We start from the raw sequence: 16,385 nt of genomic DNA, 5'->3' as shown, positions 1-16,385 counted from the left end.
CAACAAGAGTGTAAAGTTCTAAAGTGTTTAATAATGTTGAGCTAAGTAGGCTAATATAATCTATTCTAAACTATTGTGTTATGATTTTAAACTGTTTTGGGAAAACCCCATTTTGAAATACAATCATTTTGTAGGCCTACATCTATCTCTAATAAGCATACACTTCGAAAGTCTGGGGTCACCCAGACATTGTCATATTTTCCATGAAAAGTCTTCATCAAACTTATATTCATCAAATTATTTGGAAAATGAATAGGAAATATAGTCAAGACATTAACAAGGTTAGAAATATTGATTTTTATTAGAAATAATAATTGTGTCCTTTCGCCGAATAATTCTCCATTTGCAGCAATTACAGCCTTGCAGACCTTTGACCTCTGAAGAAATTTCCCCCGTTTTCCTTAAGTCCCTCCACAAATTGGATTGGCCTGATGGGCACTTCTTACGTACTGTACGGTCAAGCTGCCCCCACAACAATATAGGGTTGAGATGTGGTGACTGCGCTCGCCACTCCATTACAGACAGAATATTCGACTACCTCCTTCCTAAATAGTGCTGGCATAGTTTGGGGGTGTGCTTGGGGTCAATGTCCTGATGTAGGAGGAAATTGGCTCCAATCAAGCGCTGTCCATAGGGTATGGCATGGCGTTACAAATGGAATCATAGCTTTCAGTAGGCCTATTAAAAATCTCTTTTATCATGTATAGGGTTGCACAATTCCGGGAATTTTCAAAGTTGGAAACTTTCCATGGGAATAAACGGGAGTATAAGGGAATTAACGGGAATAAATGGGAATTAATGGGAATAAACTGGGAATTTTGTATTTGGCAAGTTACAGTAGTATATATCAGAGACCTTAATGTAGTTGGAAAAAACCCTACTTTCAGCAAAATGTTAGTTAAAACAACCTGCTTTAATGCAAATTCAGTTGAATTTCTACCCTGTACACAGGTCAATTATACATGCACACAACAATCAACATAGGCTACTAGACATATAAGAAACCTAAAACGGTGAAAACGTCATTGCAAACGTCATCTCATGTGGGAATAACTGGTGGGAAACTGGGGGAAGTTTGCGAACAGAGTCGCCCAGTTCTTGGCGTGTCATCACTTTTGTCCTCATGCAAATGGAAGAATGTAATTTTGCATAAGCTCTAATGGGATGATTAATAATCATATGGTCATATTACTGCATGTTCTGATTTAGCTTGGTACTTTTAAAATAATCACAATCTGTGAGGTTTGGGGTCATTGATACATGTATGTAATGTTGGTATTTTTTGGCCAACTGAGGATTAAAATAAATTCATTAAACATTTTTGTAACAAGTCGAGTTCAGTCAGTGTTCACGGCAGTCTTGGCTAGCTAATGTAAGCTGCTAGTAAAAAACTAAATCCCCGTAAATTCCCATTAATTCCTGTAATTGCATAAAAGTTTCCAATATTGAATATTTCCAAAATTCCCCAGCTTAACTTCCCATGGGAAATTTCCAGAAAGTTTCCGGAAATTTTCCGCCCCTTTGCAACCCTAATCATGTACAAATCTCCCACTTTACCAGCACCAAAGCAGCCCCAGACCATCACATTACCTCCACCATGCTAGACAGATGGCGTCAGGCACTCCTCCAGCTCCTCCTGCGTCTTAAATGTGTTCTTTTGCCCATCTTAATATTTCCCTTTATTGGCCAGTCTCAGATATGGCTTGTCTTTGCCCCTCTGCCTAGAAGGCCATGCAGCATCCCGGAGTCGCCTCTGACTGGAAACTGGTGTTTCGCAGGTGCCATTTAATGATGTTTTCTAAACAAAGTTCACGAGGAGCCCATAGGGTTGATTGACAGCCATCACTCACCCAACTTCCGGACATAGGGTATTAACCCTCCTTCCTTGCTGCCCCTTACGTCATGCTGGAGTTGCAAAGCCTCCCACCTCCTCCCCTGCTCCTCCATTTCACTATTAGCTCTAAGCTCCAAATGACCCCTCATCCATGATAGGAGGTGTTAGCGGACATCACTCACAAGTGATCCGCTATTGGCATCCTAGGACCATGGCCAGCTACCAAGCCAAACTTCTCTGTACTCACTTCAAGCAATCCAACGGGCGAACTAGTGAAATGAAGCTGCCAGTTGAGGACCTGCGAGGCGTCTATTTCTCAAACTAGAGACTCTAATGTACTTGTCCTCTTGCTTAGCTCTGCACCGGGGCCTCCCACCTCTCCCTCTATTCTGGTTGGAGCCCATTTGTGCTGTTCTCTACAGGGAGTACACACCGCTGTAGCAAATCAGTGTCTTGGCAATTTCTCGCATGGAATAGCCTTCATCTCTCAGAACAAGAATAGACTTGTCGAGTTTCAGAAGAAAGTTCTCGTTTTCATTTTGAGAGTATAATCAAACCCACAATGCTGATGCAAACTTAGTTGGATACCTTATACGTTGGTGTGGAGAGAGCACGGCCTAATTTGCCTGGTGAGGAATTTGCATGCTCAGGTTTTGTCAATTTGTTTGGCAGTCAGTGTGTTTTAGACCTGCTGACATTTTAGTGCACAGAAATTCTGTATAAGCAGCTAATGCTATGCATGCATGGTGCACATCACTCATTAAAATAGGCTTACAAGCTTGTCAAATTCTCATTTAATTGCACAGTTTTCAGTCTAACAATGTCATGCAAGCTATGAAATAAGCCTTGGTAAACAGCAACAGCCGACTACAATGTCGTACAAACCAATTTTGGAAAGAATTTGAAGATACAGGTTGATGGTCTACCTGCTGGGCATTACTGCCTGACGCACCTCCACCCGTGCCTTTTGAGTGAGTATGCTCCCCTGTCCACCTTAGTGTGCAAGAGTGGGTCATCAGCTGGGGACCACCAGCCATGGATGTTTCGCTCCTTTAACCCCAGTACATCTCCTGGTGGCGGAGCGATGGCAGGGATCTCTCCTAGTCCCTACCACCCCCTGCTGATGCCCTAGGATTTCAAACCCCACCCCTTATGTCTCCTCTTTAGCCACAGCCAGAAGCTGCCCCTCTCTGCCTCCTCGGCCAGCTCCTTAATGGCTTTCCGACACTCTGCTCCTGTGAAGCCGATGTCACGAAGCAGGCGAACCATTGAGGACCCGACAAATCCCCTACACCCCACGTCGACAGGGCACGTGATGGCTTTCCAGCCAGCTTCTCTGCACTCTGCCGCTGGGTCTGCATACTTACTTGGCGCGTTTACGCTCATTGGCAGCCTTCATACTCTGCTCCCACGGGACAGTGAGCTCCACCAGCAGGATGGTCTTGCTTGACACTGACCAAATGATCAGGTCTGGCCAGAGCGACGTCTCCACAATCTCCCTGGGAAATTGGAGCTGTCTCCCCAGGTCGACCCTCATGGTCCACACATTGCCGGGTGAGAGAGGGGTCTTGCTGTTGCCCTCTGGTGGGCAGGGTTGGGGCTCTCCCCGGCCCGTGTAAAAATGATGGGAAGACTCACTGGAGTGGATGGTCTGCTGTGTATCAGTATGTGCAAACAGTCTAAATCAAAATCATGAACTGCACAACTGTGAAGCCTTGGTGCAGGAGTGGAAACAAACGGGCATTGTCATCTGAGCTCAGGCAAAACAGCAGCAACCCACATGTTCTCTGTGTATTGACAACTGACCAGGCACTGACCAGCATACGCATGCAGAATGGAATCCTTTTGATTCTCCTCAATACTATCAACCATTTAAATATAAAGGATGGGAAATAGTTCCTGAGAGACAGAAAATCATGAAATAGCTTAATGTCCATGTTCTGTGAAAGATTTATACCTTTTCAACATTGTCTGCACTGGAATTAATTGGTATCTAGTCTATGCAGCTGGCTATAGGCTTCATCCTCACATAATGGTCTGTAAGGATGTTGTTATAGGCGAATGCCCATCTTACCTTTGAAATGTTAGGCCAATGCACCCATCTTACCTTTGAAAATCTATATGCGTCCCACTTAGTCCATACATTGTCATCAGAAAAATGTCTTTGAAAGGTGAAAGGTTTAAACTTCTATAAAACATGTTTCTGGATCTACATCATACAATAAGCATGTCATGATAACAATGTCCTCAGGGAGGCAATGTTGTTCAAATGTACTTGAAATATGGGGAGGTGGTGTGGGGCTGGGCATAACAGAATCATTAATGCATGTGCGTGGCACATCTCTAATCCCAATGTTGTTTAGTTGGCATTTCAGTAGGTGAACCGACTCTAAAAAATGATGATTACGGCTAAATATGTGGTGAGCATCTGGTTTAATAAGCTTTCTGAAGAGGTCAGAATGATGTTGTTGAAGGATTTGCAAGGTACGCCATATGGAGCGGACCGCTGAGTGTGATAGAGATCCTCAGGTGGTCAGTGTGTCCTGTGATAAGCCTCAGCAAGAGGGTATTACCTTTTATTACCCTTAAATTCACAGCCCCATTTATCACCTCATCATGTCAGTCATGTATATCATTGTTTAGACATGCTATCACAGTAGAACACAGTAGAATCTAAATCTATCATGTAAACACTCCCTCCATGGATTCAGTACAAGCACCTGGATTAGGCAGGTCTAGTTTCCATAGTTCCAAAATCTTCGAGGTGCCCAGTGAAGAAACATGCACTGTCATGCAGAAACCACTGCAGCACCTTTGCAATACTTCCCCATCAGTCAACATCACTGATTAAGTTTGAGTAATAGGCTATTACTCAAACCACCAGAGACACTTATATAGACCTCGGAACATGGACATTCAGCTCTCTCCCCATTCATTTAGATAGGCCCTAGTCTTGTTCCGGTCAAAGTCGCTGCCCAACCCCATGGCCAACATGGCTGCCGAGTGACGTGACTTGCCTTAAAAGGACTTTGCTACACTAGACGTCATGGCAGCCTGGTCGCTATAGGACGAGCCTTTGCTAGTCGAACCTCTTCTATCCCTGCCCTTCGACTGCCGTCTCTCCTCGTCTTTGCTCGACTTGGACGAGTGAGTGTCTAGTATGGACATGGCGTGGTAGGTGGGGCTCGCCGCTCAAAGGAAAGAATCCATTCAGGTGAACTAGGCCTACTGACATATGTTGTTTTCTCATGTGTCATGTGAACCGCACGCTCACTAACTCTCTCTCTCTCTCTCTCTCTCTCTCTCTCTCTCTCACACACACACACACGTGCGCGCAGAGATAGAGAGAGAGAGAGAGAGAGAGAGGAGGTGAGAACAATGCCTGTAATCAGATACTGTTTACAAACATGTAGGGTTTTTGTCTAAAAATGCAGGTGCAGGTGCAGGTGCATTTCCATTTATATTTGATGACCTGTTTCAGTTGGCCATTATCATTCTTGCTGGCAAGCACAGAGAAATGATTTTAGTGCTAGTGTGTTCTCTCTCTCTGTAGATAGCCCACTGAGTGCTTGAAAATATGAGATTTACAACATGTAAACATCTTGAGATTATGAGCACTTGGTTCACTTGGGAAATCCCAATGCTAATTGCTCAAATATCAACACTGAACCAAGAACAAGTAGGCCTATAACATTTCTTTGAGACTGTGTATTATAAGAGTCTGTTTGTGAATTTCTGATGATCTGAGATTCCCAACACAGTGTTCTAGAGATATTTTCATATACTACATGTGACTAAATTGTTATTTAAGAAGTTAACCACTTAGGCTAGGCTACTTTGACCAATTAAAAAAAATGTGCTGTGAAGGAAATTTTAACATCCACGATGGGTTAAATGTATCTTGTGTTGCTGAGTCTTTTTACTAATGTGTACAATTTGGAGGCTGTTAGATCAGCTAGTTCACCTGTAATTACCTGTATTAAGTACTTAACAAAAAAACCAATACATTCAAAGTACTTGATAATGCATGGAGTGGGTGAAAAATAAATGTAGAAGAAATTAAATGGATGACAGCGCCATCTAGAGACAGACAAGTTACCCCTAGGCTACATGTCTTGCTGCCTTCATATGCCTCAACTTCAACGTTGCAAATTAAATGCCAGGCCTTTAAGTGAAATGTCATTCTAGCACATTGAGCACATTTCCTTTGTAGATAATTTGTTGAAGATCACTGTACAATAACAGTAAACTGAAAAGAGCAAAGATAGGCAGATTTGGTTAATGTTAAAGTAAATAGTTTATTTTGTTTAGTTTCAATTCATATTATTTTCACATTTCACTCAACAATAAGGCCGTTATTCCCAGTAAACTCCAATTCCAGCCTGTTTACATGTTAACAGTTAGCCTACTGTCAGTTAACCTTTCTCATACAGTTACATAATACAACATACTGTAAATAACAATATAACATGAAACTTACATTCTGGTGTTATGGTGTGAAAGGCTAGTGTTTATGTGATAATGTAATTGTGTGTGTATATGGATTTAAAGCAATACAGTAGCATTTAAGAGCTTTTTAATGACATACATACACAGTGTAATTGATGATGAATTAAGCAGAGGCATACTGCAGATTCCTCCTAGTGCAACTTCTTCACAAGTTAAAACAAGCACCGTTACATTTAATACAAAGCTGAGGCCTACGATCAGGGCCAACGTTCTTAAAGTGAGCCCCAGTAACACCTCCAGTAGTGTGTTAAAATAGACTACAAATGGTTATACTAAGATAAATTATGATAAATACCTGGTTAAGTGTTGAGTTTCTAACTAGTCCTCTAAAAAAACAACAGTACACAGTCACGTGGGTCTGTGGAAGAGAAGGCAGTAGGTTTGCTTTGTTATTACCTGGAGACAGCTATCACCTGTTGTACCACCACTCTGTAGCATTGGTCCCCTAAACAGAGGCAGAGGGAGAGCGATCTAAACCTCAGCAGTGTCTGACTATGTGATTACCGTGATTTGATCACCTGTCGGCACTTAGGTTAAGGAGTTAGTGGAAAAGTTATGGGAGTGACAGACAGATAGACAAAGGTATGAATATTTGGTGTCAACACCCCCAACAGACAAACGGAGTGTAGCTGACAGAATAAGAGAGAGAGAGAAAAAGAGAGCAAAGGCAAAAGAGAAGAAAGACACAAAGACAGAAAGAAAGAGAGACAGAGCGCGGGGGTGCTGGCTGAGTTCTGTTGGTTGGCGGGAGCTGAGGGTAGGCCAGCTGGAGTGGCAGCTTGGCCGTCTGCGTGGCCGTCTTTTAGTGGAGGAGCTCCAGGAGCAGACGCTTGAAGTCACCGCCGCAGTCAGAGCTCAGCGCATCCTTCAGAGTCACGTCATACTTCTCCAGGTACATGTCTTTGATGGTCTCCAGATCAATCTGTTAGGCAACCAGGTAAAACAAGCCAACCAACAAATTAACAATTATCAGACAGAAGGAAAGTTCATAACCAGTGACATAAAGCTGTGCGTACTATACACTGCATGTACACTATTATATGCAATATACTGTATACTGAACATATGCAACTAAATTCTGAGAGAAGCATTTCATAGATTTTTCTATAATCATGGCATCCTTATTAACCAATTACAGAATGATGCTGGTCTCTCTGGCCCAGACCTATCTGTCTGGTAGAGATTCGTCAGTCTCCCTTGGGGAACACTCCAACACAAGAAATGTCATAGCTTGCGGGGTCCCTCAAGGCACCATTCTAGGACCAGTTTTGTTCAGCGTCTATATGCTAACACTAGAAAATATCATCAGGGGACATGGGGTTAATTTTCATAGCTATGCTGATGATACCCAACTATGCATTTCTTTATCACCCAATGACACTAGTCCTATTGATAAACTGGCTGAATGCATTGATCATATTCACACACGGATGTCCCTTAACTTCATGCAATTAAATAAGACATGACTGAAGATTTCCCTTTAACATGTGTTCAAATCGCTCAATGGGGAAGCGCGTGACTACCTATCATATGCTGTCATTGTATACTCCACCGAGACCTCTCAGGTTCTCTGACACTGGTCATTCCCAAGGTGAGAACAAAGAAATATGGGAAGGAACTGCCTACCACAGGAGCTTAGAACATGGCAATCTGTTCTCAGGACATACCTCTTTAACCTAGCTTTCTCCTGCACTTTATTGCCCCTTCACCTACCTGCCCACTTAATCCCTTGTTATTTAAATCACTTAGACCATATTATCATTCTCTGTTGATATGTTTCCGTGTATGATGTTATGTATGGATGTATCGTGTATGGTATGTTACTTTGGTATGGTACGTTACTTCCACGTTTGTATGCAAGTATGTAAATATGTTTGTATGACAATGTTATGTAGTCTTTGCTAGCACTTCCCATGAACTAACGCCCTGCTTAAGGTTTCTTCCTAAAAGGGAGGGGAGTTTCCCCCTGCCCTTTCGTTTTAATGATTGCTCTAGCCTGGTTGCCTGCAGCACAGTTCTGCCGTACCTCTGAGCGGCACACAATGATGCGGACGAGTGTGTCTTCGTCAGTGCCAGCTCCCGACATGGCAGCGTTCAGCCGGCGAGCGAAGTACAGCTGGGGGTTTTTGGCACAGCGCACTGACAAAAGCATTGAAAGATTTATTATTGATGAGTGGTGTGGTGTGTGGGTCCAAGTTGTTTTGTCATGAAATAAAAAAATCACAACAAACTGTACTTTCAAACTGTACTTTCATAAACCATCTTTGCCATTAGACTCTATTATTTTATGCCATACTCATCATATACTAGTACTGGAATTCAATAATGCTAATAAAGCATATTGTACCATTTTTGTATCAAAACATGGCTGTGTACAACATATGTTATTACATACTGTATATAATAAGGCTCACTGGGGTCCTTCTCTGCTGAAAAAAAACCCAGCCTGACCAGCTCACCAGCTTGCTAATCAGCTTGTTTGAGCACCATATGATAGTTGACTAGCTAGGCCAGCAAAATGTACCAACTTAAGCTGGCCATTTTAGCTGGTGTTACTGCTCTTACATTGCTGGCCATGCCTAACTGGCCATACCAGCTTATGTTGGTCATGTTGGTCAAGCAAAACAGCATGACAATCTTATACCAACAATGTCAAGTTGGCAGGCTGGCTTCTAGCTGGTTTCTAGTTTTTTTCAGCTGGACTGTATGTAGGTCATCTACCAAGACATACAGTAGCCTTCAGAGGGTCTCACCCAGGGTGATATAGCAGTCCTTTAACGTCCCAGTCGCCTCACTCTCTATGGAGTCCAGGATGTCAGTGCCAGAGAGCTAGACAGAGACAGAAACACCAGGGCTAAACATCTGATCACATCAAAACCAATAAAGAAGGCCAGAATAGTGCATGCGAATTTGGGGGTTTTCTAGTCCACTTTAGTTAGCTAGTTTTCTTTGCAATATTTATTTTCCTGTTCAGACACTAATGGTGTGATTTTGTCTAGGCTATGAAGAGTCCTTTGGGACATCATGAACTGTCTGTGAACCTACTGATTCGTAGAACTTGAATGTGGCCTGGAGTTGCAGGTAGTTCCTGTGTGTGAGGATGTGGGTGAAGGTGGATTCATCTGTCCCAAACCGGCCCTCTCCAGCCTTGTGGGGAGAGAGAGAGAAAGAAAGAGAGAGAGAGAGAGAGAAAGCATTTCTTTTGCATTCTAAACAGGCATTCCCAATTCCCTCATTCTGGTCTTATTCAGATAATGATGTTCTAAAGGAAAACAAATCTCCAAGAGGACACGTTTAGGTGAATCTGGCAAATGGGACTGGGATTGCATTTGCAACACTGCAGGTCTGCAGGAAAATAAAATACCGGTACACACTGTAGCTTTGGAGCCCATTTTGTGGAAGTATGTTGTTTTAAAAACATCAACTTGCACACACAGAGAAGTAAACATCACTATCACTAAGGCAGTAATCATACCTCGTTTAAGGCTGCTGCATCTTGCTCAGCTAAGCCCTCATCCACTTCATAGGTTTCATCCCGGTTGGCCTGGTGGTGAAGAGAATAGATAAACAATCTTAATAGAGACAGAAAAGAGCTTTTGCTGGTCACTAACATCAGCTGCCACCACACAAATACAGGAAATAATGTAGCTGAAATGGACACTTTTTAATTCATCACTACTGACCATGTTCCAGTCAGGAATTTATCCAATAAAAATGGCATCATGGGTTGACAGGGTTCTTTAAGACACCTGTACCTACCGAAGGAGCTTATGTTCAGGCAGCAGAAATAATGCTTCATAATAATCATAATGGGAAACCTAGGGCAGGACATGACTCACACATCTTTCAAAGATGGAGGAAACAGGATGGGCGTGAAAGCTGGGCAAAAATGAACCAGACTCTGCCAAAACACTTATCACCTACAAAGGGCTGCAGCAGTAGAAGCAGGGGGTTCTCCACATGATGTGGGCCACAATACTCTTTGCTAATAACTCCACACCTGAAGGAGAGAGATCAGCAGGTTCCTGACATCTCCACTCGTGTCATCTTCAATGTCAGACTCCAAGTCACGCTCGTTTACTGGTTTAGGGGATTTAGAGAACCACAGACATAATGCGATTACTGCATTATTTAGAATGAATTCAGAGACCATAACTGTATTACTGAACCATCAAATCACACATACCTTGGGTGTAGGCCTCTTTCAGGGTTATGATATCCTATTTTAAAAGAGATAAGAGTAATATAAGTAATATCATTAAGACACTGAAATATTGCACGGCTACAAAGGTTGGCGAACTGATCAAAAATGTTTCATTTTGTCAACGATTTCAATGTCATACATCTACAGTGCCGTATGTTCTTCAATCCCTGCGTTTACATGAGAGCTTTAATTCCGAATAAAACCAAGTTAAATCGGAATAAAAGTTAATTCTGCTTTAAAAGAGACCATGTAAACGCTTATTCCGCTTGAAAATGATTATTCCAAATTAAACTTAATTCCGATTTAAGTGGTTGGTTTATTCCGATGTTAAAGCGGAATTAACTCCCCTCCTTGATCATGTAAACCTTTATTCCGATTAAAAGTTTATTCCGTTTGTTTGGCGCATGCTCGTACAAGGAGGAAGAAGAAGCGCATGCTCGTTTCATGGTTAATTCGGCTCCGTCTTCTTCCCCCCTTCTCCGACAGTCTTCTCCTCCTCAGCTAGCAAACGTGAAGCTTGACAATATTCTCGAGCTGCTGGCTAAATAGTAGGCCTATTATCAGAGTTACTGTGAAACCCGTTTTCATTATGTTATTGTCCATGCTGTAACGTTAACCCGAGATGACAAAAAAGTTGCTAGCCAGCTAAAGTTTGTTTTCTTCCGGTAGACCTTATTAGGCTACGTTCATGCGCCGCCTGTCCAATCAGAACCCTTCCCGACCCCCAGACGTTCAGCAGAATACAATAAAGCATAATTAACGTATGTTCCATGTAAACGCCAATTGGGAATTATTATTTCCATGTAAACTCGAAGGAGAATATTTTAATTCCGATCTATTTAATTCTGAATAAACTAATTCAGAATTAAAAACATCATGTAAACGTGGCCAATGTGTCATGACTCATGATGAGTGCACATGGATTCTCATGATTCTCTTAAGATGCTAATTATAGACGCCGGCCTATTACCAAGAAATTAAATAGCCTTCACACTGCAAAATGTTTTTTTTTCACATAACAAGGCGGCTGCTTTCTCACTTTGAGTCCAATTCATTATAGCCTTCTGAATAATGGTAATTTCCATGGAAGCATGAATTCCAGCAAACTCTCTGCCCATGTACAAAGAAAGCCCTCACTTATGCTATTCATGGGTTTCATCCGGTCCCTTTCCACAGGTGTATAAAATCAAGCACCTAGATTATGAATGCAGGCTGCATGGTGCTTGATTAACCCACCTGTGGAAAGGGACCTGATGAAATACATGAATAATGGGTTGTTTGAAGGACAATCGATAGTGTCTTCTATTGAATCTGCATGCTGTTGTTGTGGGTGGCTGTTATGCTGTTGACCTGGTTGCTGCTACAACCCCTGGCAAAAAATATGGAATCACCAGACTTGGTGGATGTTAATCCAGTTGTTTAATTTTTTAGAAAAAAGCCAGATCACAGACATGACACAAAACTAAGTTCATTTGAAATGGCAGCTTTCTGGCTTTAGGAAACATTAAAGGAAATCAAGAAAAAAAATAATTAATCAGTAACAGTTGCTTGTTTTAGACCAGCCAGAGGGGAAAAAAATATGGAATCACTCAATTCCAAGGAAAAAAATATGGAATCATGAAAAACAAATTGACAAAAGAACACTTCAACGCACCACTAGTACTTTGTTGCACCACCTCTGGCTTTTATAACAGCTTACAGTCTCTGAGGCATGGACTTAATGAGTGACAATCAGTACTCTTCATCAATCTGGCTCCAACTTTCTCTGATTCCAGTTGCCAGATCAGTTTTGCAGGTTTGAGCCTTGGGATGCACCATTTTCTTCAAATTCTACTACAGATTTTCAATTGGATTGAGCATTATCGAAGATGTAACGATTGCCGTCTCCCCAATGCCTTTACCTGACATGCAGCCCCATATCATCAACGACTGAGGAAATGTGCATGTTTTCTTCAGGCAGTTGTCTTCATAAATCTCATTGGAATGTGGATATAACTAGATGAAAGTCATATTCAGTGATGAATCGCGTTTCTGCAATGGGCAAGGTGATGATGCTGGAACTTTTGTTTGGTGCCATTTCAATGAGATTAATGAAGACAACTGCCTGAAAAAAACAAGGTCATTGATGATATGGGGCTGCATGTCAGGTAAAGGCATTGGGGAGATGGCGATCGTTACATCTTCAATAATGCTTATATTATTATTTATTATATAAAGTTTATATTGACATTTTGGACACTTTTCTTATCCAATCAATTGAAAGGATGTTTGGGGATGATTACATCATTTTTCAAGATGATAATGCATCTTGTCATAGAGCAAAAACTGTTGAATTCCTTGAAGAAAGACACATAAGGTCAATGTCATGGCCTGCAAATAGTCTGGATCTCAATCCAATTGAAAATCTGTAGTAGAATTAAAGAAAATGGTGCATCCCAAGGCTTCAACCTGCAAAACTGATCTGGCAACAGGAATCAGAGAAAGTTGGAGCCAGATTGATGAAGAGTACTGATTGTCACTCATTAAGTCCATGCCTCAGAGACTGTAAGCTGTTATAAAAGCCAGAGGTGGTGCAACAAAGTACTAGTGGTGCGTTGAAGTGTTCTTTTGTCAATTTGTTTTTCATGATTCCATATTTTTTTCCTTGGAATTGAGTGATTCCATATTTTTTTCCCCTCTGGCTGGTCTAAAACAAGCAACTGTTACTGATTAATTATTTTTTTTCTTGATTTCCTTTAATGTTTCCTAAAGCCAGAAAGTTGCCATTTCAAATGAACTTAGTTTTGTGTCATGTCTGTGATCTGGCTTTTTTCTAAAAAATTAAACAACTGGATTAACATCCACCAAGTCTGGTGATTCCATATTTTTTGCCAGGGGTTGTAGTGCACAGGATCTCCACCAGCACGTCCTCGTCAGTGCCCGCTCCCTTCATGGCCTTGCGGAGCTCCTTGGCGGCATAGACTGGCGGAGGGTCCAACATGGCGATGATGGCCTTCTCAAAACTGCCCGTCAGCTCGCTCTTCAGAACCTCCTCCAGCTCCTGAGGGGAAGGCGCACAGAGGGCACACAGGCTCCTTAGGAAGCCATTGAGCAACATCCTCATTCACTCTAACAGTGGATGGAACTGACCCCTGACTGAATGATTCTTCAACACCATCTATTTGAATCGCGTATATTTCTGTGCATGATCACACTGTTTAACAGTCATGAAACACTATAGGCCTACTGTGCATAATTCCAAAATGAAGACAGAATAAAAGTTTAGTTAGTGCTGAACAGCTACTTGGAAGTTTTCTGTGAGGTTTTTTTTTCAGACATAGGCATATCAACACAGCTTCTACCACTAAGCTCTCAATCTATTCTCAGACACACCATGAATCTTGAAATCAGTAAAGCACTGTGTTGACTTGACTGCATGAACATCCACACAAATCTAAGCAGCAATAACACCATACTTACATCGTCATATTTTTCAAAATAGGCTTGCTTTACTTCCAACCTCTGGGCAGCAGAGCGGTTGGCTAAGATTGAAATGATGGCCTCTTCATCCGTCCCTGTGAAGTGACCAGGAAATTGTTAGTGTCAAGGAGACGGATTCCGTGACCGGAATGTCATTCACGTACCGTATAAGCATATACGCAAGTAGCCTAGAGCTGATTTATTTCAAATGATGGAACATCATGGTTTTGCTCTCAGGACATTCTTTGGCAACATTAAATGTGTGAAGTGTTTTGATACATACTAGGCTACATTAATACATAATATGGGTATAAGAGCATGATATTCCATACTAACTTTTAAAAATTGCAAACATATCCAACAAACTTACCCATGCCTTTACATGATTTGCGTATGGCTTTGATATCAGACATCACATCAAAGTCTGCATAAGGAACAATGGTGGGCTGAAATAAAAGAACCAATACTAAATATTTACATAATATTTAAAAATGCCATTTCATTGAAACATTTCCCTATACAGATTAGGCTATACATCCTCCTAATCCTTTCCTACACTGTCCTATGGGCCTCTGCTGCTGAAACACAGCAGCCAAGTGGTGCACTGGTGCAGTCATGTTAGCTGAGTCATGGGATGCTGGTGTGCTGGCTAGAATAGAGTCAGTCCGCGGTCTTCCGCCTCGCCCACCGCCATTCCTGACTGTATGACTTTATTGATCACACTCGGGTTATATCTGAATTCCCCAAGCAGTGGGTGTAGGCTATCCGAGAGCATCATGCGGCACAGTCCAAATTGTCAAAAAAATATAATCGCATAGACATACAGTAGGCTACCGAAGTGTGAAGGCCAGTCGTCTTCAAGAGTAAAAACTAAACCTTAACCCTAGTTAGAACTTTGACAGCACAGGATTTCACATTAAAATGCGAGGGTTCTTCAGAACGAACATCAGCCTTTACGTTCACTTCAGCCCTTTACTATTATATGGCAGACTATTCATTGTCATCAGTAGGCTACAACATATCGCATGAAGTTCAGATTCGATTTTCCTAAAAGTCTCTCGCACTTAAGTCACTCATACTGTAGTTTTCTACTCAAACAAACAAAAACACCTGCCAGCACAAGATGACAGACAGTTTAAAATTCACTCCACCACTCACTTGAACGTTTCCCATTTTCAACAGCGCTGTCAGGAAGTCCGTGTGATGTCCGTGATGTCCTGTTGACTCCCAATTCCTCACAGGCCCGTTGCACCCCGGCTACTCCACCACTGCATCCCTGACGTCATGCAAGCTAATTAGAGGTGGAGACCAAGTTGCAGGAAACACCCACTGTAGGCTACACTACAGAATGGCTATGTGCCCCATCATTACTTCTCGATGTCTCCAGTTAACGTTCGACATATTTACACACAATATACATTTTACTTGGATTGTCTTTCATTTATTTCACTTTATAGTCACATAGGCCTAGTCTAATTTGATTTATTATCAACAATATGGCATTACTTTAAGTGAAAGGTCTTGATAGGCTATACAATACAAAATAGCATAGACGTGCCTATTCAGTGTTTTCATGGATACCTTACATGTTGGTGGAGAGGGCACAGCCCAATTTGTAGCCTATAGCCAGGCATTTGCGTGCTCAGGTTTTTGTCAATTTGTTTGGCAGTCAGTGTGTTTTTAGACCTGCTGACCATCATCGTAGGCTACTGCACAGAATTCTGTCCATATGCAGCTAAAAGTGGTTGGTGTTTAAAGAGGGCAACTGATCTCATGAAATGCTGCATGCCATTATGTTTTTAAGACATCTTGCATTTTATTTGCATGTTGTACTGTACTTCTGTGCATATGTCTTGTACTGGCAATAAAGCATAGACTTGGCTTGACTTGACATGACATGACTTTGCTTAGCATGTCCTCTCCATGGTGCAGAGCACTTAAGTTAAAAATAGACTTGTAACAAGCTTTTCAAATTCATTTGATTGCACTAACATCAAACCGTTTTCAGTCTAACAATGAGATGTTTCATGCAAGCTATGAAATAAACACTTGTAAAACAGCAATTACCATCTATCATGCAGTACAAGCCCCTTTTGGAAAGAAATTGATTGGTATGTACAAACAGTCTAAATCAAAATCATGAACTGCACAACTGTGTTAAGTGTCCTTGGTACTGGAGCTGAAACAAATGGCCATTGTCATCTGAACTCTAACAAAACAGCAGCAACCCACATGTTCTCTGTGTATTGCCAGCTGACCAGGCACTGACCAGCATACGCATGCAGAATGGAATGCTTTTGATTGTCCTCAATATCATCCTCCATTTAAACACACAGGATGAGAATTAGGGTCTGGGAGACGGGACATGAAATGGCTTGC

The 16,385-nt window shown here is 41.8% G+C and overlaps 1 protein-coding gene across 1 annotated transcript; it reads right to left on the bottom strand.

Moving 5' to 3' along the window:
* Positions 1-6,117: 6,117 nt before the first annotated feature.
* Positions 6,118-15,273, bottom strand: LOC134070259 (annexin A13-like). The gene is made up of 12 exons (XM_062526549.1): positions 15,165-15,273; positions 14,377-14,452; positions 14,007-14,101; positions 13,419-13,587; positions 12,726-12,727; positions 10,530-10,563; positions 10,344-10,423; positions 9,819-9,887; positions 9,389-9,490; positions 9,097-9,172; positions 8,370-8,482; positions 6,118-7,265 (listed from the first exon to the last, which is right to left on the bottom strand). Exons 1-12 carry the CDS (start codon positions 15,177-15,179, stop codon positions 7,146-7,148), a joined length of 951 nt encoding a protein of 316 aa, XP_062382533.1. The 5' UTR covers positions 15,180-15,273; the 3' UTR covers positions 6,118-7,145.
* Between the last annotated feature and the right edge of the window lie 1,112 nt (positions 15,274-16,385).

Source organism: Sardina pilchardus, chromosome 2, assembly GCF_963854185.1.
Source record: "Sardina pilchardus chromosome 2, fSarPil1.1, whole genome shotgun sequence".
NCBI lineage: Eukaryota > Metazoa > Chordata > Actinopteri > Clupeiformes > Clupeidae > Sardina > Sardina pilchardus.
This window is presented reverse-complemented; position numbering and strand designations above follow the sequence as displayed.

What these genes read in the sequence shown, in the direction of transcription:
- LOC134070259 (XM_062526549.1), bottom strand. An exon ending in GAAAGAGGCCTACACCCAAG is followed by an intron (nt 10,424 to 10,529) that starts GTATGTGTGATT and finishes CCCCTAAACCAG; the next exon opens with TAAACGAGCGTGACTTGGAG. An exon ending in GGACTGCTATATCACCCTGG is followed by an intron (nt 8,483 to 9,096) that starts GTGAGACCCTCT and finishes TGCTTTTGTCAG; the next exon opens with TGCGCTGTGCCAAAAACCCC.